The sequence below is a fragment of the Petaurus breviceps genome, unplaced genomic scaffold (assembly GCF_028583685.1).
Source record: "Petaurus breviceps papuanus isolate PSGF00001 unplaced genomic scaffold, PetGlider_PUasm1.0 90977, whole genome shotgun sequence".
Classification (NCBI taxonomy): domain Eukaryota; kingdom Metazoa; phylum Chordata; class Mammalia; order Diprotodontia; family Petauridae; genus Petaurus; species Petaurus breviceps.
The window spans coordinates 45,296,244-45,308,892 of record NW_027187391.1 but is presented as its reverse complement, the minus strand read 5'-3'; the positions used below and the strand labels follow the sequence as shown (position 1 = coordinate 45,308,892).

The 12,649-nt window shown below is 39.3% G+C and overlaps 1 protein-coding gene across 1 annotated transcript in view; it reads right to left on the bottom strand.

The window, feature by feature from the left end:
* The window catches only part of SCML4 (Scm polycomb group protein like 4), a 92,013-nt gene that overhangs the window by 16,739 nt on the left and 62,625 nt on the right, over window positions 1–12,649 (bottom strand). Inside the window, exon 5 of the mRNA XM_069077435.1 lies at window positions 5,762–6,049. Within this exon, the coding sequence (XP_068933536.1) occupies window positions 5,762–6,049 (288 nt within the window). The remainder of the gene's footprint in view (window positions 1–5,761; window positions 6,050–12,649) is intronic.

Sequence of the window (12,649 nt, the reverse complement as noted above, 5' to 3'; positions counted from 1 at the left end):
AAGAAAGAAAGAAAGAAAGAAAGAAAGAAAGAAAGAAAGAAAGAAAGGAAGGAAGGAAGAAAGAAAGAAAGGAAGGAAGGAAGGAAGGAAGGAAGGAAGGAAGGAAGGAAGGAAGGAAGGAAGAAAGGAAGGAAGAAAAAAAGAGAAAGAAAGAGAAAAGGAAAGAAAGGAAGAGAAAGAGAAAAGGAAAGAAAGGAAAAGGAAAGAAAGAAAGCTAAAAGATAGTAGACCCTATTTTCAAGGAGCTTGCAGAGAAAAGGAGGGATAATTCAATTCAATAAACAATCACTAAACACCTATGTGTCAGGCATTGTGCTAAGAGCTAGGGATAAAAAAAAGGCAAAATATAATCCCTGCCCTCCCCCCATTTAATGAGACAACATGCAAAGAAATATATACAAAGCAAGCTATATACAGGATAAATAAGAAATAACTAATGGGGAAAAGGCACTGAAATTAAGAGAGGTTGGGAAAGGCTTCCTATAGGACAGTATTCCAGGAATGGGGATAGTCAGTGAAAATGCCCAGTGATGGAGTGGAGTGTAAAAGTCAGGATTTGAATCTAAGACCTCTCATTCCAAAGTTAGTGCTCTTTCCATTGCAGGACAGTTTGGGAGGTGGAAGGGTAAAGATTATTTCATGTCTATCACATGTAGAACTCATTTCTGCATTTTCTCATAGAAACAAGGTTATAAGTGGAGGCCGGGATTAGAAGCTAGCCCACAAAAACCTATTTAACCAATAATGTAATAGAAATGCATTTATTTATTATATTTATATATTATATTTAAAACAGTATTGTGTCTCTTTTTTTTCTTTTTGGTAGAAGTTATATAATAGTCCTAACACATCATAGGTTAAAGTGAAGAATTGCTATGGGGGCTGGTACAGTGAGTTGGGGTGGAAAATCCCTAGAATAATGCATAGAAAAGGGTTACATTTTTATATAGAAGGGAATTATCAAGGTCCCTAAAATCTATTAATAATGGACAGACATTTGGGATTTGTGTTTGTTTTATTTACATAGAGAAAGGTATATCCTAAAGGTAAAATTCCCTTAGTTACATCTTTTGATGGTACAAACTTCACTGAACACAAGCTAATACCATAGGAAAAAAAAACAATTAGTAAATTCATGGATTCACGTTCTTTACTTGTCAAAGTTATTTCATTATTTCAGGATAGATGTCTTACCCCTATTACGATAAGGAAGAGATGGTATTTGCATGTAAATATGCTTAAATTTCCACAAGTATATTTGAATTTTACACTACTGAATTTTGTAGCCAGGAGACTAGGTTAGACAGGTCTCCTAATGCTAAAGTAACAAAGGATTATTTAGCCAACTTTAACATTTGAATTTGCTAATTGTTCTTCCCAGATCCCTCTTTTATCTAGGCTTTGTTTTTCTTGAAGTTAGAAAATAGAGACCAAGGACATGTTTCTAAGACAAACTTCAGTATGGAAAGATCTCTATTATTATGCACTTACATGAACATATAATATAACAAGGTCCATGAGTTAGTTGGCTCATTGCTAAACTAGCAGATGAGATTCTGCTGAAGTATGGAGAAAGACTTGACTTAGGTATGCTTACACAGACACTCCTATAGTAAGGATATAGATGTGGATATGAATTTTGACTTTGAAATCATGACAGTATTTAGGTGGGGCTTATAGAATCATTTCCCTTATCTTATTGTCATACCTGGTGTTCCATTCAACACAGATGTATTGACTATTTACTACAAAGAAAGACAATGGGTTGAGTGCTGTGGGGAAAGAAAATTTGGACAAAACTTCACCCTCTGCCTTCAAGGAACTTACAGTCTAACAGTAAAACATGTATCCAAATAAGTCAGAATGGGATAGGTTATAGGAGAAGTATGAGTAAAAAGTATGAATATATGTGTATGTGTGTATACAAAAAGAAACAGAGGAAAAAAAAGAGGAGAGAGGAAACAGAAAGTAAGCTTCTTGAGGTTATAGGCTTTTGTTTTTTGTATTTGTACCCTCCAAAGCCCAGCAGAGTGTTTGACACATAGTAAGATCTTAATAAATGCTTGTTTACTTCCTGAATGAATGAGTGGAGAGAGAGAAGGAAGGGAAGAAGAAGGAAGGGAGAGAAAGGGAGGGGAGAGGATAGAATAACAGAAGAGAGAAGAGGAGATGAAAAAAGAAGAGGAGAGAAAAGGAGAGGAGGAGAGGAGGAGAGGACAAGACAGGAGAAGAGAGAAGAAGAGAGAAGAGGAAAGGAAGGGATTGTACTGGATAACATATGTAACTCCCCTTGCAAACTACAAAACCTATAACAAATGTCACTTGTTATTATAACGTGACACACCTAACCATGACAATTTATTTGGGTGATAAGATCAACTGAAGATACAGAATTTTGCCATTTGGTGATTCAGGATATGACAGTTTTATAAGTATTGAGCATTCAAATTCATAATTCTCTCCTGAGACAACTCCAAACTCTAACCCAGCAAAATGACAGTATACAATAAAAATTCATGTTGCACTAAGATCTAATTTACCCTGTTTCTGTATATTGAACACTGAAGTTTAGATCTAATTATGGATGAGAATCTTTCGAAGTCTACTGGTAAATGCAAAAGTCAGAAAGTTTTAGTTATTTGAAATTTCATATTTCTCAGCAATTCTCTCATGACTGAGAGACAGGAACACACTCTCAGAGAATTTCTTCACCTGAATACCAAAGCAAAAATCAGGGAAGCGTGGGCCATGTACACACACTCTTCACATTACATTGACAAGTGTGACAGATAAGCCCAGTCACGTGCATCAAGATAGCAGGAAGACAGACCAAGTTATTTACTAGAGGGAGAAAACCAAGTGGTTCTTCATGACATTGGATTCTTGCCATCTGCACATGGCCTTCTGCAGTTATCAGGACTGCATAAGATATATGATTTCAATTTGCACTGTGGGGAGGAAGATTTGTCTAGGAGCCTTCCCCAAGTTTATGACCAAAGTCACTGCTATTCCTAGAGATAACTCAGTGCTTTCATTCGGGGTATGATTTTTTTTGAACAATAATGGGCAGTGGACTGGGGGACTTCAGCACCACTCAGAGGAGCCAAGCTGTTTAGTGACTGAATGTACCCTGGTAAGGAAAATATAATATTGTCAAAGGTTTGACTGAGGGCAAAGATTGTTTCATTTTTGTCTTTGTCTCACCTAGCTTGGCACTTGATCCATAGTAGGCACTTAATATAAATGCTTATTGATTGATTGATTCATGTGAGGGTAGGTTGGACAGGTTGAAAGAAAAGCCATATGGAATGTAAATGATAGAACCTCTTCATTTAGCTAGAGTTGTTGGTATTTGCTATGCTAAGAGTCTGCAGCCTCCCAAATGGACTCTCATCTTTTAGTCTTGCCCCTTTTCAATCTAACTTACAAATGGTTGCCAAAATAATCTTCTTAAACCACAAATCTGACCATGCCACTACCCTTCTCAAGGACCTTCAACGGTTCCCTATATGATATCTAGGATAAAACATAGTGCTTCTTGACAATGAAAGCCCATTACAGTTTGACTGCAGACTGCCTTTCCAGTTTTGTCTTGCATTACTGTCTTCATATACTCTACATTTCATTCAAACTCCACATGTCCGTGGAATGTCCCTCTTGTCCAAAATGCATTCCCTGCCTACCTCCACCTCTCAGAATCCCTCTCTTTCTTCAAATCTTAGTTCATGTGCCTCCTCTGCAGGAAGTCTTTCCTCACCCCCATATTTGTTGGTGCTCTCTCCCACCTTAAATTATCATATATATTTGGAATCAAAAGTCTGGCGTTCAAATCCCAAGTCCATCCAAAGAGAACTTGGGCAAGTCACCTAGTCTCTGCATGTTCCTTGTTCTAAAAAAAAATGAAGGAATGGGACAAGACAACTATTAATATTCTTTTCTCAATTGATCTTATGCAGATACATTGAAGTTGTTTTTTTTTTAAGGCAGACCTTTGTTTCCAATGCATATTCAAAATCCATGCCTGTCCCAACCCCCATCCCTACCAGAGTGTTGCAAACTAAACCATTGCTAATGCCAAACCCATTCCTGGGTAAAGCACAGCCTAGTCCTCTTCTATTGCTTCTCCCTAATCCCTAATTTAGGCTCAAACTCCTTGCAATCTAGTCCCTGCCTTCTGAGTTGGGAGTCTTTGTATAGGAAAAGTTTTCTTTTTAATTCAATTGTTAATTCAAATTAAATCCTTGTGCATATTTTTAAAAAAAATTCCCACAAAATCAAATCTAATTTCTTTATCTCTCCCCTTCTTTCCAGTATGTCTATGGCCATACCTCCTTACTGGACTCCCAGCTTGGCTAAGCCTTTAGCATGGCCTTAGTACATACTTTATATTGGCTCAGGTTCTGTTTTTGAATAGTTAAAGCCTGATCTAAGAATAGGTCAAGAAGGCTGCCTCCTAGGGAACAAAATGCAAGGAGGTCCAAAGAAGAACATATTATAATAATATAGCATATATATGCCCTTATTGTCCATGCCAGAAAATGCCAATCTCCCTGGCAAATGGGTGTTTATGTTGTGACCAATCCAGTCCTATGTATCACACACAGCAAAAGCTCAAAGTTCCCAGAGTCCCACAGGGTGTGTCTATCATCAACACTTTAGGCAGCCAACTTTTTTTTTCCAGAGTTGTGTCTGGAAGAATTAAAGAAAGAGGATGAGTTCATTTAATTATTGTAATAAAATTACTTTCCTCCTAATGGAAGCTGGGAGAATAGGAGTGAGGACAAATTTGATAGGATAAGGCACTAGTGAAGAGAACAGATCTGGGGACACCACAATCACAACCTCAGAGCCAATGTTACAGACAACCAGAAGGCAACATGAGAAGAGTGATCTCTTACCAGGAAGGAGAGGAGGGCCCAGGGGTTTGGAAGGGAGATAACACCTACCACCTAGGGTTGTTGTGAGGATAAACTAAGGTAATTCTTGTTTAGAACTTTGAAAGCCTTAAAGCTCTATATAAATACTAGCTTTTATTATTGTCATTGTTATTTTTATATTATAATAATTTGAAAAGGAGATGGAAGGGCACCAAAGTTACTTTTTTCCTACCATCCTTCCAAATATAAAATGGGAAGGGACTCCTCCCTTTGAAAATGATATCCAAGAGAGAATATTCATCCCTTGATTCTAGCCTGGAGAGTCATGCCAGGGGAGGGGCTTGGGGCAGGGTTTATAGTCTTATGGTATGAACCTCCAGAGTGACAGAAGGGTACTGGTTCCTTCCACAGCCCAGATCTGCCACCCCCTTGAAAAGCTGGCTCCTATCACCCCTTGCTTCTCTATCCCCACTACCACAAGAAGCTGGCTGGGTGATGAAGCAGATTGGAGTCTGGGGGAAGCTTTTGGAGATGGCCCATGTGTGCTGGGTAGAGCAAAGTAAACATACACGAGTGCATTTTTGATCATGCCTGGCTATATAAGTATGCAGACTACAGAGATCTGGTGGCCTGGGAACGAAGGATAAGAGCAATGTGATATTTTGCCTTAAAGGATACAGGCAGGGATGTGGGAGGCAGTAAAAGAACAGGGGCAGGACCTCCTAACACCAAGTGAGATCTCCCTCTCCCATGTTGTACTTAGCAGGGAAATTAGCAATTGTATTGGCTTCTAGAAGAAACTGCCACTTTCTCAAGAGTCCTGTGAGCGAACCTGACTTTGACTATTACACAAGAGTGAGATCCACAGGGTTGCATTACATTACCACTTTTGTTTCCTTCCAAATAAGTGCCATTCCTCACGAGGCTGGATGCCTGGTGCCTCAGACCAACAGTTGAGGGGCCGCCAGAGGACATGGGGCCAGAGCGATGACTGCAGGAAGAAGTAGTGAGGCCTCTCCCAAGGCATCCATCTCCAGAGCTCAGCCTCCCAGAGTACAAGGAGGAGGAAGAGGAAGAGCCCGTGCAATTGAAGGCCGAATCGGAGGGGTCCACACTGTAGCGCTTCATACCCACAGGGTCCGCCAGGTAATCTTCTGAGATGACAGTTTTGGCTGGGCAAGGAAGCAGTGCAAAAAAGCAGAGATCAGCACAAGAGACCAGTGGTCACTGGAGCATGGCAAACCTTTCCCTGACGGTCAACTCCCAATCATTCAAAATGTTGGGAGTTTAGGGGCCACTGAGGGTCGTGAGCTAGGGAGAACTGGATTCAGGTATTGCTTTTGACACATCCTGGTTGAGTGGCCCTGGACAAAAATCACTTAACCTCTCAGTGCTGAAGGCAATTCTCTTAGATTGTAAATTGCAGAAAAGGTGCTGAGTGTTCATTCTAATCAATGAAATCATAGGTCTAGGCCTGGCCCTATCCCTATTGGGTATTTGGGGAGTGCTTACATAGGTAAAAGAAATCTGCAGAGATTCCCCACATTTTGTTAGCCCAAAATAAAATAAAAATAAAATACCAATTTCATTCATTCTCTGAGGGAGCTGACAAACAAAAAGAAGGACCCTGAGAGAAGTTTTTTCTTTGCCTCTGTCCTAAGAGTGTGTGTGTGTGTGTGTGCCAGTGCATGTGGGTATGTGTGGGTGAGTCTATATATCTTAATCTATCCATATACACACCCACACACACACAGATTCCCTGGATAGAATATAAGCTCCTTGAAGGTAGGGCCTATTTCATATTGTTTTTGCATCCCTAGTACCTAATGCATACTAGGTCTCTAATAAATGCTTGCTGGTTGATTGTATGGAGATGCTAAAAAAGCATTTGGAGAAGGGGAAATGGAAGGATCTGGATAACCCATTAATTAACTACACAATCAACTCAATTCAATAAAAAATTTAAAGTTCCTACCCCGTGCCAGAGAAGATGCTTAGGGGGCTAGGGATAAAGAGGCAAAACAAAGAAAGAAATAGTTTCTGCCCTCAAGGAGTCTGCATTGTGTCAGAAAGGATATAGCATGTGTATAATAAGTATTCAACCAATAAGTACTTATGTGCCAGGCACTGTCCCAGTCCCTCTAGGGATACACAATTATAAAAATGAAACATCTTGCTCTCAAGGAACTTACATTGCACTACAGGGTTATAAAGAATATGAGAGAGAGAGAGAGAGAGAGAGAGAGAGAGAGAGAGAGAGAGAGAGAGAGAGAGAGAGAGAGAGAGAGAGAGAGAGAGAGAGAGAGAACAAGAAGAAGAAGAAGAGGAAGAGGAGTGAAAAGTGAGGGGACAAGAAGAGAAGAGACAGAGACAGAGATAGAGAGAGAGACAGAGATGCCTGTATTTTTCAAACACCACCACACAGGAAGCTCAAGAGTCTAATGATCAGTCAAATCCTCTGAAAAGAGTTTATAGGACCATCGCCCAGCAACTTATTATGAGGGACCATAGAACAGAACTTTCCAGCATTCCTTCATTTCTTCCTCCCTAATCTTTCCTTCCTCAACATGGGCAAGAGGTAAAGAGCTGCCCCTGGCTATCTAGGTAGCTGCTCAATCCTTAATTTCATCCACAAGTAGATGAAAGCCTACATATATATATATATATATATATATATATATGGCATCAAGAAAAGAAGTATGATTAGGCAGTGTGGTTTAGTGGATAGAGGGATAGAAAGGGAATCATAAAAGCTCTAGACCCAGACATTAGCTATGTGACCCTTATAAATCACTTAACCTCATCTCATCTATAACATGAAGATAATAATAGCACCCCTTTGCAGGGTGTTATTATTGTGTTGTTGTGAGGCTCCGATGAGACATGTGGGTAAAGTGCTTTTCAAACTTGACAGCAGTATATAAATGAGAGCCATTATGATGGTGGGAAAATGGCTAGCTTAAAGATAGAAATAATTACAATAACCAATAAAATAGTAAATATAACGTATAGTCTACTAATAATAGCTGACATTTTATAAAGTGCTTAACATAAAGTTAGCTCATTGATTTCCATCACTAATCTTCCCTCCACATCTCACATCCCTCAAATGCCTTTTCCCAGAATCTCCTTCTTTACACCCTTTCTCATGTGAAAAGGTGACCCTTCTTGCCAAGGCAGACTCCTCTATGTGAACCCTAGATCCCATTTCATCCTGTCTCCTCCAGTAAATTTCCCCCTTTATCGTCTCCACTCTCACTGCTCTTCAGCCTTTATCTGTTGGCTGCTTCCCTGCTGCCTACAAACTTACTCCTATCTCCCCTTTCTGTGATCCGAATATCCTTGCTTGCTCTGAGAAAATCATTCACAAATGGTACCTTTACTTCTACTATTCTTACTGTCTTTTAAGCTCTCTGTAGTTTGGCTTCCAGTCTCATCATTCAATTGAAACTGTTCTTCCCAAAGTTACAAATGATCTCATAACTGACAAACATAACGGCCTTTTCTCAATCCACAGTCATTTGGATGCCTTTGATGCTAGCTAAACATTCTCTTTTGGATACTTTCTGCTCTCTGGACTTTTGTGCCAATTCCCTGTCCTGTTTTTTCTTTGTCCCCCCCCCCAACTTTTTTTGACCAATTCTCATTCGCCTTTGCTAGCTCACATCCACTTACCAGGGGTACCTCTAAGTCTGTATCCTGGGTCTCTTTCTCTTCTCTTCTCTATACTATCTCCCTTCACAATCTCATCAGCTCCCAGGGATTCAATTATCAAATGCTGATGATTCTCAGATCAACCTAACTAGCCCTAACTTTTATCCTAACCTCCAGTTTCATAGCTCCAACTGCCTATTAGACACCACAGGCTGGATGGATAGAGGGGAGAAGGGAAGAGGACAGGAGGGAAGGGAAGAGGAAGGGAGGAGAGAGAACAAAAACTTTAGGTACTGTTTTAAAAGGCAAACGTGAGAAATAGAGAGAATGGAGGAAAAAGAAAGAAGGAAAGAAAAGAGAGAAAATTTCGCCTACACTCCAAGAGAAACAGATAAAAAATAAAAAACATGCCAGAAACCTAGCAGGTCAAAGGATTATAGATTTAGATCTGGACAAAGATCAGCAATTACAATCATCACATTTTACAGATGTGGAAAGTGAGGTCCTGAGAGATAAAATGAATGAATAATGAATGAATGAAAAGTACTTACTAAGCATTCACCATGTACCAAGCCCTGTGCTAATAGTTGGAGATAAAAATAGGAAAGTAAAAACAGTTCCTGCCCTCTAGGAAATTTACATTTTTTTAAAAATAGATTTTTATTGATATATTTTCTATCATCTATATTTCTCCCTATATCTCCCACCCTCCTCTTCCAAAGAGTCATAAATAACAACTAATTTTTAAAAGAATAAAAGAAAAAATACACAAAACCAATCAACACATCATAAAAGTATGATGTCATTTGCAATATCCATGGGGGTGGGGAGGAGAGAAAGGTTGTCTTTTATGCCTCTTTGAGGACATGCTTGTTCTTTTTCATTTTGTAACAATCTCTTTTAATAATGTTATCGTTGGTCTTGTCCTCTACATTGTTGCAGCCTCTATCTATCCATCTATCGATTTGTTTTTTTCTTGTCTGATTATTTCATTTTGCATTAGTTCATATAATTCTCTCCTTGTTTGTCTGTATTCATCATGTTCCTTGTTCCTGATAGATCAGGAATATTCCATCGCATCCATGTAACACAATTTGTTAAGTCATTTCCCCAGTTGATAGATTTTTACTTCATTTCCAATTCTTTGCTACCACAAAATGTGGTGCTACAAATATTTTAGTCTATTTAAAGACATTTTTGTCAATGTCTTTCTTGTAGTACATGCTCAACAGGGTAATCTCTGGGTCAAAGGGATATGGACATTTAAGTCATTTTATTTGCATAATAAAAAACCACTTTTCAGAATGGTGGGTACTAGTACATAGCTATGAGCTGACTTTCTAAAAGGGGAGGTGACACATAGAGGGGAATGGTGGTCATTGGATTGGATATCTTAACTTGAAAAGTTGTTAGGATAGTAAGACCACAAAGGATAGACTGACACTCCCTTTCCAGAAACAATGACAGGGTTTGGCTATGATTTAAGAACTGGAAAGGTGTGAAGAGGAGAGGAGGTCTTTGTGACTCAGGAAGGTAGTTGGCCTTGGCAGAGGAATCAGAGCAGGAGTTAATGGATTTTGGGTGGGGGCAGGAGTTTAGGAGAGTTTTAAAAAAATGGAAGAACTCCTCCCAGACTTTCTGACTCATCCTCAAGGAAGCTTAGTGAGAAGATGACCAGGGAGTTAAATTGTTTGCATGGAATCACACATCTAGTAAGTGCATGAAGCAGAATTCAATTCCAGGTCTTCCTGACTTCATGATCCAGTGCTTGATAATTTCACACTGCCTCATGCTAATGGCATTGTATAAAAGAAGTACCAGAGAGATTTGGTGGTATATCAAAATTTAAATATCAATGTAGATAATTTACCAGACCATCCAAACATCTGGAGAAGAGTAAATTTTATTCTGGATGAGATATTCAGAGTAAAATGAAGGGGATGGACCAGTTGACATCAAAGTCCTTTCTAGCTCTAAATCCTATGATCCTCAGAGAGGACTATGACTGCTCTTTGAATTGATGAGAAATGTCCAAACCCAGAAAAAAAAATCCTTCTCCTATCACTTACAAATGTGAACCTTGTGTATTCCATGACTAAAATGCTTGTCCATGACATATAAACACAAATCATGACTGATTGTAAAAGTGACTACAGTGTAAGGCAGACTAATGGTAGACTAGATCAAAACATACTAGGGAAGAAAAGAAAAAAGAAAAAAAGATTCACATGATAACTTTATGACATATTTAAAAGGAATAGCAAGTTATATGTAATGGGTTTGCAGTTTCATGTGTAATCAACTTTTTTATTATACTATGTTATGGAAATACTCATTTTATTTCCTAAATTAAAAATAATTAAAAAAAACATACTAGGAGTCATAAATCTGTACACATATCTCCTTTCTCCCCCTGCCCACTTTAGTCAAGATTGTATCTAAAGAATCCCTTGCAGAGAAGTATCTTTCTTATGTAGAAGCTTTCCAAGAAGAAAATGCTATAATTTCTATGATTAACTCATTCTCATAGTCAATAAATCTCCCTGACTGAAAACTTCTTAAAATTATAGATCTATAGAATATAAGAAGAAAAAGAAGTGATCTAGGAGCTAGCCCAGCAACTTCATTTTACAAATGAGAAAAACGGAGACTCAAAGAGGTTGTGACTTGTCCAAGGTAAGCAGGTAATTAATGACAGAGGCAGGACTCTAACTCAGGTCTCTAGACTCCAAGTCTCTTTCTGCTACCTCTATCTACCTCTTTTAATTTAATTTCTATTTTTCTTGCCCATAGTCAGCCACTCAACAATCATTAAGTGCTTACTGAATGCCAGACACTGTGTTATACACTGAGGACACAAAGCAATGTCCTGCCCTCAAGAACTCACATTCTAACAGGGGGCAATAACATGCAAACAACTATGTCCATCCAATGTACATACTGAGTAGATAGAAGGAAGGTAACCATAGAGAGAAGACACTAACGGCAGAGGAGACCAGAAGAGATATCTTGTAGAAGGTGGTATTTAAAGTGAGCCTTGAAAGAAGCCAGGAGGCACAGGGCAGCTAGGTGACCCCATGAATAGAGCACCAGCCCTGGAGTCAGGAGGACCTGAGTTCAAATCTGACCTCAGACACTTAACACTTACTAACTGTGTGACCTTGAGCAAGTCACTTAACCCCAATTGCCCTGCCTTTCCCTTTCTAAAAAAAAAGTAAAAAAGAAGGAAACCAGAAGGCAGAGGAGAGGAGGAAGAGCATTCCAGGCATGGCAGACAACAAGAAGTCGGGAGATATGAGGAATAGCCAAGAAGGCTGATGTTGGCCTTCAGTGAATCATAAAAGAAATGGAAGGGAATGAAGAAAACTACAAAGGTAGGAAGGGGACAGGGAGCTGAAAGATTATACAGACAGAAGACAGACAGACATATTCATCCACATATGTATAAATCTATTTATTTTGACATTCTTTTAAAAAGTTTTGAGTACCAAATCCTCTCCCATTCTTCAGCCCCTCCCCCACCCATTGAGAAGCCAAACAATATGATACAAACCCAGAATGGGGCAGAGGCAGGATTTGAACCCAGCACTTTCTGACTCCTGACTTGGAGACCAGCTCAATCTGCATTTATACAACCATCCCATAAACTTTTCTTAACAAATGGTTAAGACAATTAAAAAAGAAAATTGAATTTTCAGTTTGGTAGAGAATGATAGGGATAGACATACCATGGAGAAATGAGGCAAGGGCAGCGGATGCGTGGTTGGGTTGTGTGGGCACCTGACTGAGAGCCACGTGCCTGTTCGGTAACACAGCAATCACATGTGCCTGTTGACAGGCTCGAACTGGCAGTATCATTGTCTGTCCAGCGGTTACAAAGAGATTCCTTCCCAATTCAGCTCTGCCATCCTGCCACTCTAACTACTCCCATTAAACCAAAAGGAAGCCAATCAAGCCTCCCTTGTTCAAGCCCATTTGATTATTGAGGAGGACTCCAGGAAAACAAAGCCAAGTCATTTGAACCATAGGGGGTGTGTGTATGTTTGAGTATATTCTCTCTCTCTCTCTCTTTCTCTCTCTCTCTCTCTCTCTCTCTCTCTCTCTCTCTCTCTCTCTCT